The sequence below is a fragment of the Melospiza melodia genome, chromosome Z, assembly GCF_035770615.1.
Source record: "Melospiza melodia melodia isolate bMelMel2 chromosome Z, bMelMel2.pri, whole genome shotgun sequence".
Lineage (NCBI taxonomy): Eukaryota > Metazoa > Chordata > Aves > Passeriformes > Passerellidae > Melospiza > Melospiza melodia.
The window spans coordinates 72410507-72428045 of NC_086226.1; the positions used below are offsets into that span (position 1 = coordinate 72410507).

The window sequence follows — 17539 nt, forward strand, 5'->3', positions numbered from 1 at the left end:
TAAAATACTATTCAATTTTCAAGTTACTTTCTGTTAAAGGGGCTTTGAAAAAGCAGTTTACTTGAACTATAAGGTTAAAAATGTTCAAGAAGTCTTGAAAGAGCCAAAGACCAATATAAACATTCAGCTATTACCTACTTTTCATGGTTTTAGTAATTCAGTGAGAACTCGTCTCAGTTTACATTCTGCATCTGCTTTACACATTCATAAGCAATGGCAAACAAAGGCCATTTTCAGGAAAAAAAATTCCTTAAGAGGTAGGCTCTTGTTACAGGAAAAGATCAGTCTATTAAATAGACTTGCACTAGATTTGCATTTACTACAAATATTTGTGTTTACTATATCTTAGAGGGATTCTAAAAAGGTGTGTCTCTAGACCACAGTTATTCCTTAAAAACAAAAAACAGAGAGAAAAAACATTACAACCTTGAAACAAAGTGCAACTTTCTTTCCACACACAACCCTCGTTTATAATAGATTTGAATTTTATCAATTAAAATCTTAAGAGTAGACTAGTGAGTCGGTGAATTAAAGATTACAGTTAAAAGACAGTGATGACTACTCTGTAACTTCCTATCTTTCATCCAAGGAAAAACTGATGTATTTCCAGAAGCAGTTCCATGGAGGACTAAGCATAAGCACGTTTTGTCTCAAATATTCTGGCTGTTATGACAAGAAAAGTGTGAGTGAAACAAAGGGTCCATGGAGATAGAGAAGCAGTGTTCTGAGCCAGCTTCCTGCTCACTCCCTCCTAACTGACCTCCCAGAGAAAGGCTCAAAATGTTGCCTGTGAATGTGCAAACAAAACAGCACGAAAAGTCTTGTTTACATAAGAGGCTGCACCAGGTTAAATGCAAAAGGAAGCACGTGGGCCCCCGTTATGACTTTTTCCATATCTTTCCCTTTCTTTATTTTGCTATCCCAGCTCTGGACCATCCACGCAGCAGGACTGACTGCACGAATCTACAGACGGTGAACTTCTTCATTCTTCCTCTCTCTTTTCCACCTTAATTTCTCTCATCCCTTGCTTTGCCTCGGTTGTTAGCCAGCACCTTTGGATTCTAATAGTGGGGGTTCCAGAGTTATAACAACTGTACAATAAAGCACAAGAGCTCCCCAGCATGTGGTCTAGTGGCTTCGTTTAGACTTATAAGAATTTACAACAAACATCACACTCCTACCAATGGCTTGTAACAATAAATTGGCATGACAGACATGACTCTTGTGAGGCTGAGAGGGACTGAACAGCTCTTGAGCTATTTTTAGCTGGGATGGGTTCAGATATCTCCATCTCTGACTGGGGTACGGGACGGATCAGAAACAGGGAGGAGCAGGACATGACAGCTCAGGGAATTCCAAGCATTGACCCCTTTCCTTTTTGGGAAAGTATGACCTACGCCCATCTTCATATGTGGAGTACTGTGTGTCATGCTGATGGAAACACAAAGAGATAAAAAGATTAATGACTGCTTACTAAAATGTCTAGATAGCAAAAATAGAGACACATTTCTATATAATTTGGTTGACTTCTTTACAAAAGTGTTCACACAGAGAGCAAGATGAGACAGACTTTTTTTTACTAAAATATTTAGACAGCAAAATTTGGCTGCAAAACATTTGCAAAAGCATTTGAAAGTCCTGGCTGAGCTCTTAAAAAAACATCCACTGGCTGACCACTTCCAGAGATGTCTGGATAGAGAGAAAAATGAAAGAACAAAATTGGAATCCTTGCTGAACATAGAAAGAGACTTACTACACCTCGAGCTCTGCAAGGCTACAAAGCAGGAGAAAATACTGAGAGATGTGCTGGGTACCACAGTAGGGATGATAAGTTGGCCTTGGGAGTACAAGGACTTACACAAGTGCTCAGATAAGGAAAAGTATGTGAAATGAAGAGGCAAGACTCAGCTATTTGATTTTTATAAACAGAGAGTGACGCACCCAGGTGAAGGATTCAAAAGTAGTGAGGGATAAGGATGAGGAGGAGAGAACCACAGGAGTGTTGGGCATGGCAACAAAGGCAGCTGTGGAAGAGGCTGAAGCCAGAGAAGAGGCTATAGGAAAGACAGAAGTGTAGGCAGCAGTTGCTGTAGAGCAGAAAAAGCTGCAGAAGAGGAGGCCAAGGGATACTGAGAATCTGAGGTTTGCATACAGATAAACGGTCCTTAGGAGTCCTGGTCTCTCATGCAGTGGGCAGCCTACTGGTCAAGCGGTTTAGGTTTCCCGGAGAAGGAGAGCAGGCCTCAGGAGAGGGAGCTGCTTGCTGCTGAGAGCAATCAGGAGAAGAGGCTGAAGGCAGAAGGGCTGTTTGCTGTCAAACATGGTTATATTAGCAGGCTTCCAGCATAGCTTCAGCTCCATGCGTATGAGAGAATCTTTCATGAGGAATTGCAGGATGTAGAATCTGGATTCTGCACCACTAATTAAAACTGAAACCAGAGATGATGGACAGGATCAGCAAACTGCTACAAAATAGTGTCATATACCAGAACCAAAATATCAAAGCAGGGTAACTTAAATGAGGAGAAGTAAGAAGCTGTATATACTCCCACCTCAAATATGGAGGTTCAGACTAATCCAAGTGGAAGTTTTTAGTTTAGGCACAGGCAAAAGCACAGAGTTTTAAACCAGTGGTTCAGGTATTTACTCAAGCTCAATTCCACCCAGTGAGACAATGGCAACCACTTTACTGCTCCAGTGGTACAGGAATGGGCCACGGGAAACAGAATCAATTCTATCTTTCACAAAAGGAAGGACATAAAACAAATTAAATTCAGCAATTAAACTTAAGCTTAGCACAATTAGCTTTAACAGATTTTTTCACTATTGGAGTAGTGACTTCAGAAGCCTTTCAGCAGTTAGTTATGGATAACTCTCAATGCCCATGATAAAGAATACTGTGCTCACACCAGTTGACAGTATCCTCTTTTCAACCATTGGTTTAGAACAAGGCATTTTCCCATTCTCCTTTCCTACAAGAACTATGACAAAGCAATGAGTGATGTTAACATCAAGCATTTTGACTGCATATTGCTGTTGTTTTATAATCTGTACCTAGCACTGTACCCAAGATGTTTCAGCAATGTGTCCTTTTATCTTAAACAAGAACTACTGTAATAAAACTCCAACTCAACTTGGAAGCTAATACAAGAATTTGTAAGAATATGGAGGCCTCACAGCCAAGGGTTTTGCCTTGCCATGCCCTACTTCACTCAGGAAGAAATTAGGACTCTTTCTGTTGCCTCTAAGTTTGTCTGCTGTGATGCATAGTACTTGTAACACTTGCCCTGAAGAACACCCCTGAAATATGGTTCATACTTGGTATTAGAACTTTGAATAGACATACTTGTACTTGCTAAAATTGTAATAGGACCAACATCCTCTACATTTTTCAGGTTAGTACCTGACGGCAAGAATTAGCTTGCCACAGAGCCACAAATAATTATCCTAAATCTTATTGACAATTATAATTGAAGAATGATGAAATAAATAGAGAGCCCCTTTGGGGTTGGCTTGGAGGAATTCAGATGAAAAATCTTATTCCTAACAATAGAATACCATGCTGGATGGAAATGAGGTGTCTGAATTTCTTCCCTGTGTCCTATCAATGTTCAATTTGACAATCCCTTGGAGATGGATGCATGTACCCATTATTGAACAAACATAACATGGGATGCTCAGCCTCACCAAAGAGGAGTACTCTGTCACCATCCACAATGCTACAACTTTAACTGAAGAGGCCTGAGCAAAGATGAAGGAAGCTGCTGACCAGATTGCTGAACAATTCCAAACACTGCAACCAAAGAACTGGTGCAATGAATCAAGCCCTGGACACCAGATTTCTTTTGGTTTTAAATCATGGGATGGGGAAAGTGTTTGACACAAATAGGAACTGTAATAGTGGTAGGATTTCTGGTTTTAATGATGAGCATAATGTTTTGCAACTTTTTTGCAACTTTGATTAACTGCATACTGTCTCCTGCTTCCTCCCTCTCCTAGCCCTGCGTCCAATGTATAGAGATCACCATAGTCAAAGATGAGCTGTATGCCCAACCTATAGTAAGGAATGTTTGAGACACTGGGTGGTGTGGAGGATCTTGCATAAGCATGTTTTGTCTCAAACATTGTGACTGTTTTGGCAGGAAAGCTGTGATTGGAAGACAGGGTCTTGCTGAGATGAGGCAGCACAGTGCTGAGCCAACTCCCTGCTCCACCTGGATGGAGATTTGTGCTCACTTCCTCAGCCTGCACTCATTCCCTGGAGGAGACCTCCAAGGGCTGGCTATGCACTCCAGAACAAAAGAGCACAAAAAATCACATTCACATAAAAGGCTGCACCAGGTTATTGATGGAAGGAAGCAGACTGGGCTCCCCTGCTCTCTTTTTCTCTTCTTTCTATTTCACTGTGTCACAATTCCCAGCTCTGGACCAGCCACACAAGTGAGACCAAGGCAGGATCTAAGGACTGATGATATTCTTTTGCTCTCTTCCTTTTCTGCTTTTATTTCTCTTCTCCCTCACTCTGTCTGGGCAAAGCACAGCTATATCATTTTCTATTCCATACTCTGCACTGAAGTTTATTGTGGGAGTGGGGAGTTGCAGAAATGCTGCGGTTTATGAGCCAGCACCTTTAAGTAGTGTGTTGAGGGAGTTGAGAGTTTATTGAAGTGTACCGTAAAAATCACAGCCCTTCAAATGTAAGGGCTTGTTAGCCAACACCTTTTAAGTATAAATAGTGAGCTGGTTGCTGGACACAAGGTGGTCACACAAAAAAGCACAAGAGCTCCCTAAAGCATGTCCAGTGTCTTTGTTGAATCCTGATGAGCATGTATAATGAACACCATGGCCCCTCCTGATGGGTCATGACATGCTCAAGCAGAAATTCCTTTAGCTAGTTTTTTGGTAGTGGTTAAGCATCTTCAGAGGAGGTAAGTTTGAGCAGCAGAGAAATATGTCAAAGGGAAAAGGAAAAATAATGAAGGAGAAGAAAAAGCTGAAGAGTGAATAGGAGGTTTAAGACAAGTACAGGGTCATGTAATAAAAATAGTAAATCTAACAATAAGAAGAGGTGAGTAGGAAAGGTAGAGCTTTTACACACCAAACAGCTATTGCTAAAGAACCACCTGATCACATGAAATCAGTCTGTATACTAGAAGATGAGCAGGAACATACTAAGACCACTACACAGCACTGAAAGCCTAGATCTCAAGAGTTTCATTATAGTACTTTAAAAAGTCTATTCTGACCTTTCAAACTGAAGTATGTGCCCAACCAGAACAAGCAATAATGAATTAAGACAGATGAAGAGGAAGATTCTGGAACTGCAGCTGTTCTACCAAATTAAATATGCATTTACGTATAAACATTACGCTTTAAAATGCATATAGCTGTACAACCCTCAGACCTCACATAGAAAAACTGTTTAAGCTACTTTTTACACAAGTCCTGAAGCTGCCCTAAGCACCATAACAAGAAAATGCTTGTATAATTTTGTCCACAAGGGAAATATTAATTCAAAACCATTTAAAAGTTTGAGTCAAAAGAGCACTTGTACAATACACTTATGTTATCAATACAGCACTCCTGGAAGCTGCTGTATAAACAGAGCTGTTCACTGCACTTGAGAGAAACTCACACAGTCCTTCTGCACTAGAATATATGCTTACCATTGATATACAAAACATCTGGCATAGGAGATGTCCTGCTGCACCTAACACAACACTAGGTCAGAACTGGAATGCTACCATGAGGAATGCAAATACAATTTTAGGATACTGCAGCAGAGATTACAACAACCACACCTGCCAAGAGTAACTGCTTAGACTGCAACATAAACTTAATTCATGTTAGCCCATTCAGGAAGGCTAAACTTGAACTACAACAGGTGCAAAACAGAGAGGAAGTTAAGAGTGCCTCATTTACAATAACAAAACAAGGGTTAAGCATAGGAAAATGACTGCTCTGAAAGCACAGAAGTACAAGCGCCAGAGTAAACAAAAGCTTACATTTAAAAAGGAAAAGGATTATCTGCCACTGTATCTATAACTGTTAGAAAAAAGTCCTGGCACTGTCTCAAATAGGAGAAGAACAGGAAATGTAAGAGGAAAAATTGAAAAGTCCACTACATACTCAAGAGTTCTTTCAGCACTAGTAGTACATTACATATACTATTAACTGTATTGGTTCTTAAGTGACTTCAAACTAAGTTACTCAATAAAGTTACTCCAACCTTTTTACTCATCTGGAAACAAGCAGCTGTAACACTGAGATATTTGGAAATCAAAAAAGTAAATGTTGCCAACAACAAGTATCACCTGTGACAGCTGAAAAGGGTTGAAATGGCAGCCAAGCTTACTAAGCTGTATATGTCAGAGAAAACCTTTTATCAAAACCAATCAGATAAAAAAGTTGTCTTGCTCTACCTTATCAAGTAATTAGTGCTTAAAAAAACCCCACTACCTTGCAATGTATTTCTAAATGTGCTTTGGAGTAGACAGCCTTTAAGCAGAAGAATTCTCAGACTATTTTCAGCTTTCACCAGACATATAGAGTAAGTTCAAGATATGTTGAAACAAAATGAGTGTAAATCTGATTTAACACATAATAACCCTCAAAACTGTATCCAATGTTGCTCTCTCAAGCCATAATTTGCATGTTTTAAAAACTTATACTACTCCCAAAGTATTTCCCAAAGCAAGAAGAGTAATACCAGTATTTTTCAGGAGTTTATTATGTTTGTAATGCTTTTCAGATTTCTTATCTAAAGCCATGCATTTTGGCCCCCACGGTTTACCTTTTACTTTACGAAACCATACTATGCTACATAAAAAGTTCTTTGCTACTGCAGCAACAAGAAACCAACCGGAGTCCTAAAAATCCTTCAACGATAAGAGGTAACCAAGTTAATTTCATAATGAAATACTTCAGTTATGAACACAGTCATTTACTAAGAAGTTAAAAAAAATCCAGAAGCAAAATATGGTGTTACCAAAGGAGCTCCAATGATTGAGAAAAAGCTAAACAATGACATATTAACACAATAGCCAAAAGTATCATGTTTGCAAAAGAAGCAAACCATATTACACAGCATTGCAAATAAAACATGTCTAACAAAGTGACGTGTAAATACCAGCAGTTCAAGATGAAAATACTGGGGGGCAGGAGTGTGGACACTGAAACACATGCAGCCTCAAGAATTTCTGGAGTTTCTCTATAGTCACCTGATGTTAAGATTCACAGTAAACTTGTTGCTCCTCGACTGGTTGGACAACAAAGGAAGCTACTAAGATAACTGCCACAGAGCACATCCTTGAAGCAGCATTAAACCATCACTGATTTTGCAAACACAGATTTAGCCTTGAAAACAGTGGCAGCAATTAAAAACTACTTTTACTCGATATGGCCAAACTACACAATTACATCTATCACTAACTGCTTTTATCTAATTCAATGAAATCATACAAAACTATTAAAGGCTTCAATTAAAAAAAATCAACCCATTAACATCTGAAAAGAAGAATCTGATTTGTTTCTCATCCCAAAACCTTTAAAAAAATATTAACTTACCAGCTTAATTGCCACATAGTCATTTGTGTACAAATTTTTTCCTTGAAAAAAGAATAAAAACAAATGTGAGACACTGGCTTTTCTGTTCACATAAATGCCATTTAAATATCAAGAAAATCTTCAAACTATCTTTCATCTAAGGTGCTAGTGTTCTGGCAGTGACTTAGGAAATGTGGGTTTATTAATCCAATGCCTTAATTTAAAAAGGTTTTTCCTTGAATACTGTAAGAGGTGGAAATTTCACAGAGTTGCAGATATTGCACCAAGTTTGTGATTTTTTTTGTACTAAAAAAGCTTGAAAATTGGTAAATCACAATAACCAGAATGTGCTATTTTCATAATTATTGCTGAAAACTATTTTCACTTTATTTTTAATTACTATGCAGTTTTGAAACATCAGCCACTAATTAAAACTAGAATTAACTAGTTAATTAATTGAGGACTGTTTTTCTCCTCAATTATGTATTTTACTAAGCTAAAACTTAGGATAACAACATTCCTGACCATTTCCTAAATGGCGTTACACCATTTAGGAAATGCATCTGCTGCTTTAAAAGGGATTCTACAACTGGGTAAGATCTTTCCAATAAGCTTCACTTCAAACTGTATGCAATGACTAAAATGTTACACAAGCTTTATAAGTGTAAAATTAAAAAACAGCAGATAAAGGATAGATTAAGTCATCACTTCCAACACTTGTTATTTCTTTACAATTTTCAAATGCAGTTAGTGTATATTATTCTTAATGATAATTCTCCTTTTTTATCTGTAGTATTACTCAAGTCTGAATTTCCTATGTTCATTTCAGTTTTGTTAAAGAAATCATATGGGGAAAAGATGAGGACCAAGTCTAAAAAGTTCCCTGTGAAGAAAGTTACACAGAATCACAGAATATTCTAATTTGGAAGGGACCCACAAGGACCACTGAGTCCAACTCTTAAGAAAATGCCCCACAGAGGGACTGAAACCACGACCATGCTTTGACCAAGTGAGTCACACCAATAGTCAAATACTATGAAGTGCTAATGAGTCTTTTAAAAAATAGAGTACATCTGTAAAGCTGAAACAAGATGCATTAAAAGCTTACATCTCTTGGTGGATCAAACGTCACAAAAAAAAAAAACACCCAAAACAAATAACCTGAGGGCTTCACAACAACAAACACATAATAAATATGATCAGTAGGCTATAAAGGGGGTCACAGTCCCCTATGTAGGGACTACAGCGGATATCCAGGCATCCTAACTATTTCTTACTGGATGACCATATCAGTTACATTTTTGCTAACAAGGGTACTTTGCAGCTGTTTCTGCATCTCTGCACGGTATTAGAATCTATAAGAAGCAGTAGCCCTGCTCATTCCATCTCTTAGCTATGTACATCACCTACTCTGAGCAAGTAAGAAACCCAATTACAGTTAAGTAACTGGATACTGAGTTCCAAAAGTTGCAATGACATGCTCATTCTGAAGTAGCATCAGCAGGGACACAGTTTCAGGTGGTCAGTCAGGACAATCCTCTCTTTAAAATACAGCAGACACATGTAAAACACCACTTCTTATCTGTCCATAAACACACAACAAGTATTGAGTAATGTGTCTCTTGAAACAGCAACAAGTTCTCTCCTTACTACCTTATCAGCTTATTTTAACTGTATCAGTTTAATTTAACTATAACAGAGAGTCTTAAAATTAACAGCTCAATATCCAAACCAATTTAGTCCTCTGCAAGCTAATGGTTGAAGATCACAAACAGTAATTTGCTACAGAAAGCCAATTTCCCATTTGATCCACAAGCCACTACTGAAGCATGACCTCCAATTTCTTCTTAGAAGGAAGAACAACAGTTCCCAACCTATGACTGAATTTTTATCTTCTGCGCACCAATTCATCACTCTACTACTCCAATCCTCCTTTAAGTTCCTCAGCTCTTAACCTCAGGACATATGCTCAAAATATATTCCATTTGTAGACGTGCATATAAAAAACTAAGCACTTGTGTACACCTATGTAGAAAGAGTGCTTTGCAAGTAGCAAAGCAAATGAAAAAATAAAAAAATTAAATCAGAATCTATAATAGCAATATTAACTCTTGCTTTCAGTAACTTATATTTAAAACATCTTCCTCACAAAACCCAAAAAATAGGGATTTGAAATATCTAGAATATAAGCAAAACCCACAGATATTAAAATCAGAAAGGCTGCGCTCATCCTGGTGACGGTTGCAGGACAGTACAATGACCCATAATCTGCCTCCAATTCCTTTTACTTACTTGCTCTACTTTATTTCAGTACTATCAAACTGTCTTAACTAATTTAACATTGTATTTAAAATAAAATACATTGTTTCACTGTAACAGCTGCAAGTAAGTTAATCAGATATTAATCCTTAATCAGCTCTGTACTTTGTGACCAAAAAAACAGACGGACAAAAAATTACCTTTACTAGTTTGCCGTTGCCTTTATGTAGAATTAATCTTGCTGGTTTGAACCTTCTGAGAGGTTTGAAACAAAAATTAAGATTTGAAGGCAGTATGCAAAAGTTTAGCAAGTGAGGAAGAGCAATTTTTCAGCTTGATTTGTGGACTGCAAAGTCATGTTTGCAACACTGTAAATGTCAAAATGTATCAATTTTGTGTAACTATTAATAGTAGTAACAAGAGTACCTATTAATGAGACTGCAAAATTCAGTGTCCTAAGTCAGAACTGCAGCAATATTTTCTTAAATTCCTCTACAGTATTAATTTGCCAAGCTTCCTGACAGCCCCCAGAACACACTAAATTAAAAACATATTATATTACGCAAACACTGTATCACAAATATTGTCTGAAGGGCAATGAGTATTACTTCTACCACAGGCACTGATCAACAGAAACACCATCTATATAGGCCACCATCCTCTCAAATACCTCACTGTGAAACCCACCTCTATTTAATGCATGAAGCACTTTAACTCAAGCCTGCTAACAATACTAGAGTAAATTCTTGCCATTAAGTGTCAAACTGTATTTATTAAAACATAGTTGAACTTACATATCTTGAAAACCCTAGCTAATCATGCTGTCCATCTTGGAAAAACAAGTTCCCAAATCTAAACACGGAGTCTTCCAAAAGAACACACCCATCGTGTCTATTAATAAATGCTAGCATTTCCAGCTTTGCTGATTAAATTCTGCAAAACTCTACAGTCCTTTTCAGTCTGCCTTCTCCACCATCTGATTTTCAGCGATCTGTTCAGAAGAGAAGTAGAGTGACTGAATTATCCCCAATTTTCTCTACAGATTCTCACTGTCCTGTTTAACAGCAGCTCAAATGTCTAACATCACTACATTAAAAAAGGAACCAAGAAATTCCTTGCTCACCAGTATTAAAAAGTCTGCAGTACCTGGTTACAGCATCTCCAAGAGATTGCTCAGACCTACAAGATGGGGATGTGTCTCATACATTCAGCCCTAAATATACCTCAATAAAGCGCTTCAGGAAGTCAGAAAAGACTGCTACAATAAGCATCATATAACTTCCACATCTTGGAAGAGAAAAGTGACTGAATTAAGGAGAGCACTGCACATAGCTAGAAAACATTTTACTCACAGGAAGTATCCTGCTATACAGATTCTTCATGTCATCAAGCTTGCACCGGCTGATGTAAAACCACAAAAGATGGGCTGAATATGCCTTGCACATCTGAAGCTTTAAGGCAGTTTGAAGAGCTGCACGGTATTCATAGAGAAATTTTCTTGCCTAGACTGCATAAAAATGGCCTTGAACAATGTAAACTGAAATAAATAAACAAGGATCTTACCTAACCGTAGTTCTCCAAAATTACCACATCCAATTTTTTTACCAACTCTGAAGTTAGGGCCAACCATTAACACTCCAGAATTTGAAGAACCACTTCCACGTGGATTATGGCCTGATCTCCCACTAGGCCGTGCCATTCTTTCATCTGGTTTGTCTTTGTCTTTCTTTTTATTTTCCATGTCAAGTTTACGGTACTCCACTTTGATTTATTCCTCTTTTTAAAAATCAGTATAAGCAAATTCCAATTGGACAAGGTGAGAATGAAAACATCATGAGTGAAATGCCCGGCTGGTTACTGTGGGTAAGCAGTCAACAGCAGCATGTTCATTCTGTTTGCAAAGCCTTGGTGGTATTTGTAGTAAAACTTATTTCCAGAATGCACAACACCAGCGATATTTCCTAGTCTTTAGAGGAATTCTGTTAAAAGAAAAACGAAGTTATTCAACACAGTAAGATTCTTGTACAAAATTACCTTTCCCTTCAACTAGACACACAATTAAGCTTTAACTAATTATATTTACTTTACAGATCTATGAAAAGCACTACTTAAGGGTTAATTCTATTTCTAATATGTAACAGCAAGTGTTATTGTAGTCACTCAAGTATACTAAAATTTCAACACTTCAAGCAATAGTTATTTTTTAAAAAGCAACAAAAACACCCTATAAAACTTTTTCCTGAATAAACACACTTAAAATTGATGCTTGGACACACTCACTTCACCTTATGCCAGTTCAAATAAAAGCATTTTATCTATTTCCCCCAAATAGTATCTGCTGTTTTAAGCAAATGCTCAAGCTGCACAGTTATTGAAGTTATAGAAATATATTGTATTTTCTGAACAGTAATTTCTGAAATGCTCAAATTATAAACTCATGGCAAGGACACTCGAGTTTTCAGTAACTCCCAGAATCTGAAACTAAACTATATTTACTTATTCTCCCCTTCTATACTTCTGTCATAAATCTGTTTCCCTGCTCCCCTTCTCCCTTGTTTAGCATCATTGCCTAGACACGAATTCCCACATGGATTTCAGCAAAAACAACGCTATCTTACTACTGTAATAAAGAATCACAAGAAGGCTTTTGTTTTTAAATCTCAGCTATAAGAACAATGGATATTGTTTTCTATTTGATGACAGTGGCATAAAACTCTGTAATTCAGAAGTTTCTACACCAGCAAAATTCCACAATGAGTTAAATGTCTGTGCAAAATTCTTTTCCTACATTTGTTTCAATGTTGGGAATACACTGAAGTAATGGAGAATATCCTCTGGAAAAATGTACTTCATGTGCTACAGCCTATTTTAAAGGCAGTAACCAGGAGCTTATTTTTAATACTTTGAGCTGAAGACACTTTTATTTTGTAAAACCAATTTCTCACAAAGTAAAATTACTACTCATATCACAGCTTACCACAAAATTTCAAAAAATCAAAGAGGTAGTAGAGAAAAATACACCAAATAATATGAACAGTCACCTGAATAGTTGCATCTGCTAAATCATACATAGTTATAGCATGGTTATAACTATATGACATTTAAAAATCATTAATCAACAGCTGACTAGCATATTACCCGAACAAGGAAGTACACGGTAATTTGTTTGGCAAAGAAATATGACCACAATACCGTGAAAGGGGGAATGAAAGGCTTGTTCTGAGAACAAACAAAAAACTCAAAATGCAGATTACAATCCAAGATGACTTGCTTAATGCCAGGAAAAAGGACTTCAGCAGTGAGTAATGAAACTTGTGGTTTTTTATGATACAGACAGAAGCGTTTAAGAGAAAAGGGGACATCCTACATAATCTTGCAGGCTTTCAGATACACTAAAGTCACCTTCTAAACCACAGATCTCAAAGGAACTGACTCGATGGGAAGCAATAGGTAATTTTCCCTCATCCACTATGCTACAAAGGCATAGCAGAAGGAAAGGAAGAAATAAGGAAGCTAGACATTGTGTTGAAGTAGAACTTCAAAGTCACCATTCAGTTCTTAGAATGCAGGTCAGCATGTTTGATGCAAAATAATACAACTAGATGTTTTAGGTACCAAAGAAAAGAACAATTCCATATTTTACTGGCTTTTTCAGGAAGAACTAACAATAAACAACCCTAGAATTTTTAGTGTACCAAATACATGACGAACAACATCAATTTTGATTTCCAGAAATGAGTCTATTATATAGACAAATCTATTACACAGTAACTTATGTTCTCCCCTTTCCTCCTGTTGAACTAACAGATACTCCACTTACATTACAGGCAAGCTTTCTTATATAAACTGAAATTAGTACCTTTTTTTAAGACATTTGCTAAATAACCAGCACAAGTCCCTCACATTTTTGCCCCACTACATATCTAAAGGAAGACATGGAAGTATTCCTTGTCACAGTTTCTCCAGGACACAGGTGTTCTCTTACATTTTCCTAATAAAATAATCTGCAACTAACTCAAAACAAGGACAGTGTTTATGACTTTCTCCATTTTGAAGTTCCTGTGCAATATTTTATGATATATTTACCTTAAAAATAAAAAACTTTTTCATGGTTGTATTTATTTCTATTGTACTTACCTATGACAGTGTTATAATGTTGATGGCTGTATCTTCTCTTCACCATAATGCTCACATTCTAGAGGAAAAGCACCAAAAGGCAATGAGATATATTTATACAGTATTTGCAATTACTTATCATGTAAAAAATTCTGATACAGAATCAAAGTACAGGATTTTTTGACTATTAAGGAAGATGCAGCAGATTTGCCTCAAAGACTCAACATCATTTTTAAGGCTCAGAAGACAGACATCATTCAAAGGTGTGCATCATCTGAAGCACAAAAGGAACACATACAGTGTAAGCATTGTAAATTATTTGCAAAATCACTTTCTTGCTGTATGATAGCTATAGGCAATCTGTGAAAAACATGCTATCCTCATCTCACAGCTTGATTTTCTGTTTAATTTTCTTTTTTTTCATTTCTGCCTACATAAATGAGCACACTTAAACCATAAACTTCAGCCCAACATTAAGGAATATTGCTAGGATTTAAATAATTGTTCTTAGTTCAAAAAGATACAGGACTAAATATCAGGACAATGGCAAACACCATCAAAGCCAAGTTGGCAAAGCAATATCAAAGGAATGAAATTACTACGTTCAAGTGTGAAGAGAAAGGCAAAAGAAGCTATAAAAAAGTGAAAATGGTATTACATAGAAGAAAAAGTAATTAGATTTCAATTATAAATTAAATCTCAAATCTATATTGACTGAAGACAAAAAATAAAACAAGACTGGAAGAAAGCAAGTAACTTCAGAGTAACTGACATGCACAACTAACAACAGCTAGCAGAGATTTCGGGGTTTTTTTGTGTAATCTGATAGACTTTTCGAAGCCCTGTAGAGAGACTGCATGAAAAGTAAGGAGAGGCACAATAAAGAAAAATGACAACAGGGTTCCAATTGACTCACAACTCACACACCTAACACTTCCAGAAGTATCGCTAGATTAGAGCTATAAATCTACACATCTCTCTAAAACTCTTTTGAAAATGTCCCAATTAACACTACTGAAGAGTATATGCCACATAAGACCTCTATTCTGTAGCAACAATGACTCTCTAGGACACTACATAAGGCAGAATAAAAGAACAGCTCATTTAAGCATCTTCTTTATTCATACATTTCTCAAATGCCTGTTCCTGCAGCAACAGCAGGAACACCACTGTAATTATATGCAAGCTTACATGTTCCAAAGTGTTGTCATGACAATGTTCATACACAAGTGCGCAAGTCACCTTTAAAAAAATCCAACTTACTATCTACCTCATTCCTTTTTCATGTTCCAGATTTACTCCTAAACAAAGTAACTAAGAGAACGTTCAAGAAGCTAAATAGGACATTGCACTGCCCAAGAATGACAAACTTAAACGAAACATGCAACCATAACTGCTCCCTCGGGTAACATGAGCAGTACCCTTCATTGTAATTACAAGATCATACATCACTGCTAGTATCAGTATACTAACATTTTGCTCTACTTTTAAGAAAAGCATATAGCAGCAAAAGAGCTACAGAGGAAAATAAAAATTTGATAGAGCTTTAAATTACATTGGAAGAAGCAAAAGGACATAAACAGGTTTGACAGTGATAAGCAATGGGATGGTATGCCAAAACTCAAGGAACTGAGTGCTAGTGAGATCCTTAAACTGGTCCAGGAGGTGTCAGCTACAACGGACCACATCCAAAATGTTTCCACACCAACACACACAGCATGAGGATCATCACTGGAATAAGTGAAACCTGGTGAGATGAACCCCTTGATTAGAGTGCCAGGTTGGATGGTCACAAGCTCTCCAGGAGGGACAGGCAGGGCAGGTGAGCTGGAAGGGCTGGAATACGGCCAAGCCAGTGATCCCAGGCTGACAAGTCTCTGAGTAAGGATTAAGGGACAAAAAAATAATGTGGATGTCATTGTAGGAGTCTACTATAGGCCACCTGTCCAGGACAATGATTCCAGAAAATTACTCTGAGGAACTAAGGGACACCTTCAAAACAGCTGCCCTTGTCACACAGCTGCACAAATAGGTCCAGAACAGTCCGAAATCTGGGACGTCTTACAATACTAATTGAGCCAGCTACTAATGGAGCCAGCTACAAAAGGTGCCCTCCTTGATGTGTTGGGGAAGATTGCATGAACAAAGTCAAGACTTGGCCACAGTGAAACCTTGGCCACAGTGACCACAAAGCAATTGAGTTTAAAATCACCATTATCAGGAGAAAAAGTGACAGCAAAATTTCAGTCCTGGGCGTGACAAGAGCTGACTTCAAGCGTTTAAAAGAATCAGTAAGATGGCCTGAGGAAATGGTTTTGAGGGTGCTGGGGTCCATCAGATCTGGTCATTTTTTAGGTGCCACGTCCCAGGGGCACAGGAACAGGAAGTTTCAAAATGTCGTAAGTCAAGCAGAAGAGGGAGAAGGCCAGCTTGACTGAGCAGGAATCTTTTCTCAGAAATAAGGAAAAAAGTGAGCTGTATGCCCAGTGGAAGGAAGGCCTGATGAAGGGAAGAACTACAGAGATGCTGTAGCCAGTGACAGAACCTGAGGGAATGGCATGAAGTTGTGTCAGGGGAGATTTAGGTTGGATATTAGGAAAAGCTCTTCACCCAGAGGGTGTTGGGCACTGGAACAGCTCCCCAGGAAAGTGGGCACAGCACCAGCCTGACAGAGCTCAAGAACTGTTTGGGCAATGCTCTCAGGCACATGGGGTGACTCTGGGGGTTCCTGCGCAGGACCAGGAGTTGGACTTCAATGATGTTTCTGGGCCCATTCTAACATGGGATATTTTATTCTTTTATGAAAGACTGTAAAGTAACAGTCCTGGTTTCAGCACGAGGCATTTAAAATTCACTCAGCCTTCTGGCATTTTCATACTTCTGCAGTTTCTCACCTCTCAAGTATCTGTTCACACACTTCTAACCCCAAGGGCTCATGATTTTTGGCAGTTACAGTAATTTAGCAACACAGCTTCTTCTCACATCTTCTAGAAGAGTGAAGAGAAAGTTTCTAGTGCCTCTGCCACAAATTTCCAAGATACTTTCTCGAACTATATGTTATTTTTATTGAATACTTCACCTACTACAATCTTCAACTGAGATGAAGAACAGTCACGTTCACTTTCCAAAGATCATTTCCATGTTACAAATACATCTGTACTGCAGAAAAAATAACACAACATTCCATCCAACAAAACTCTTTTAGAAATATTTAAGAGCAGAAAATCTGAAATTCATACTACAAATCTGAAACCAAGCAAGAATTTCACAGGGAAATCATAATACAAAACTTGAAAATCTAATCAACTGTTTCTGCTATTTTTGTATGCATCATGGAAAAATTAAGCTGTTCTTTCTAGATTAGTTATTACTGCATTATTTTCATTCATTTTTATATACACGTCTCTATGCAACAGTGGAAATCTACAAAATTCCAAATCCACAGCAAATAGGCTCATAATTGAAGATCCCTTGAAAGTTTAGCAGTTTCTAACTGTGAAAAAGTTTTCAAACAGAATTTGAATTGGAAAATATCTCTAAGATTACCTATGATTTAGTTAGATCCACTGTTTTATTTAAAATGAAAAATAACCATGTAATGAGAGAAGAGTGGATTTCA

General features: G+C 37.5%; 1 protein-coding gene across 4 annotated transcripts in view; it reads right to left on the bottom strand.

The window, feature by feature from the left end:
- CSNK1G3 (casein kinase 1 gamma 3) overlaps positions 1 to 17539 on the bottom strand; it is a 70236-nt gene that overhangs the window by 42315 nt on the left and 10382 nt on the right. For 3 of the 4 annotated variants that reach the window (XM_063181206.1, XM_063181205.1, XM_063181202.1), the window contains exons 2-4: positions 13942 to 13999; positions 11368 to 11783; positions 7567 to 7607 (exon numbers count right to left, since the gene is read on the bottom strand). In XM_063181206.1, coding sequence (XP_063037276.1) covers positions 7567 to 7607; positions 11368 to 11545 — 219 coding nt within the window. In that variant the 5' untranslated portion in view covers positions 11546 to 11783; positions 13942 to 13999. Of the gene's footprint in view, positions 1 to 7566; positions 7608 to 11156; positions 11276 to 11367; positions 11784 to 13941; positions 14000 to 17539 lie in introns of those variants that run through there. The other variant, XM_063181207.1, reaches the window with a different exon arrangement.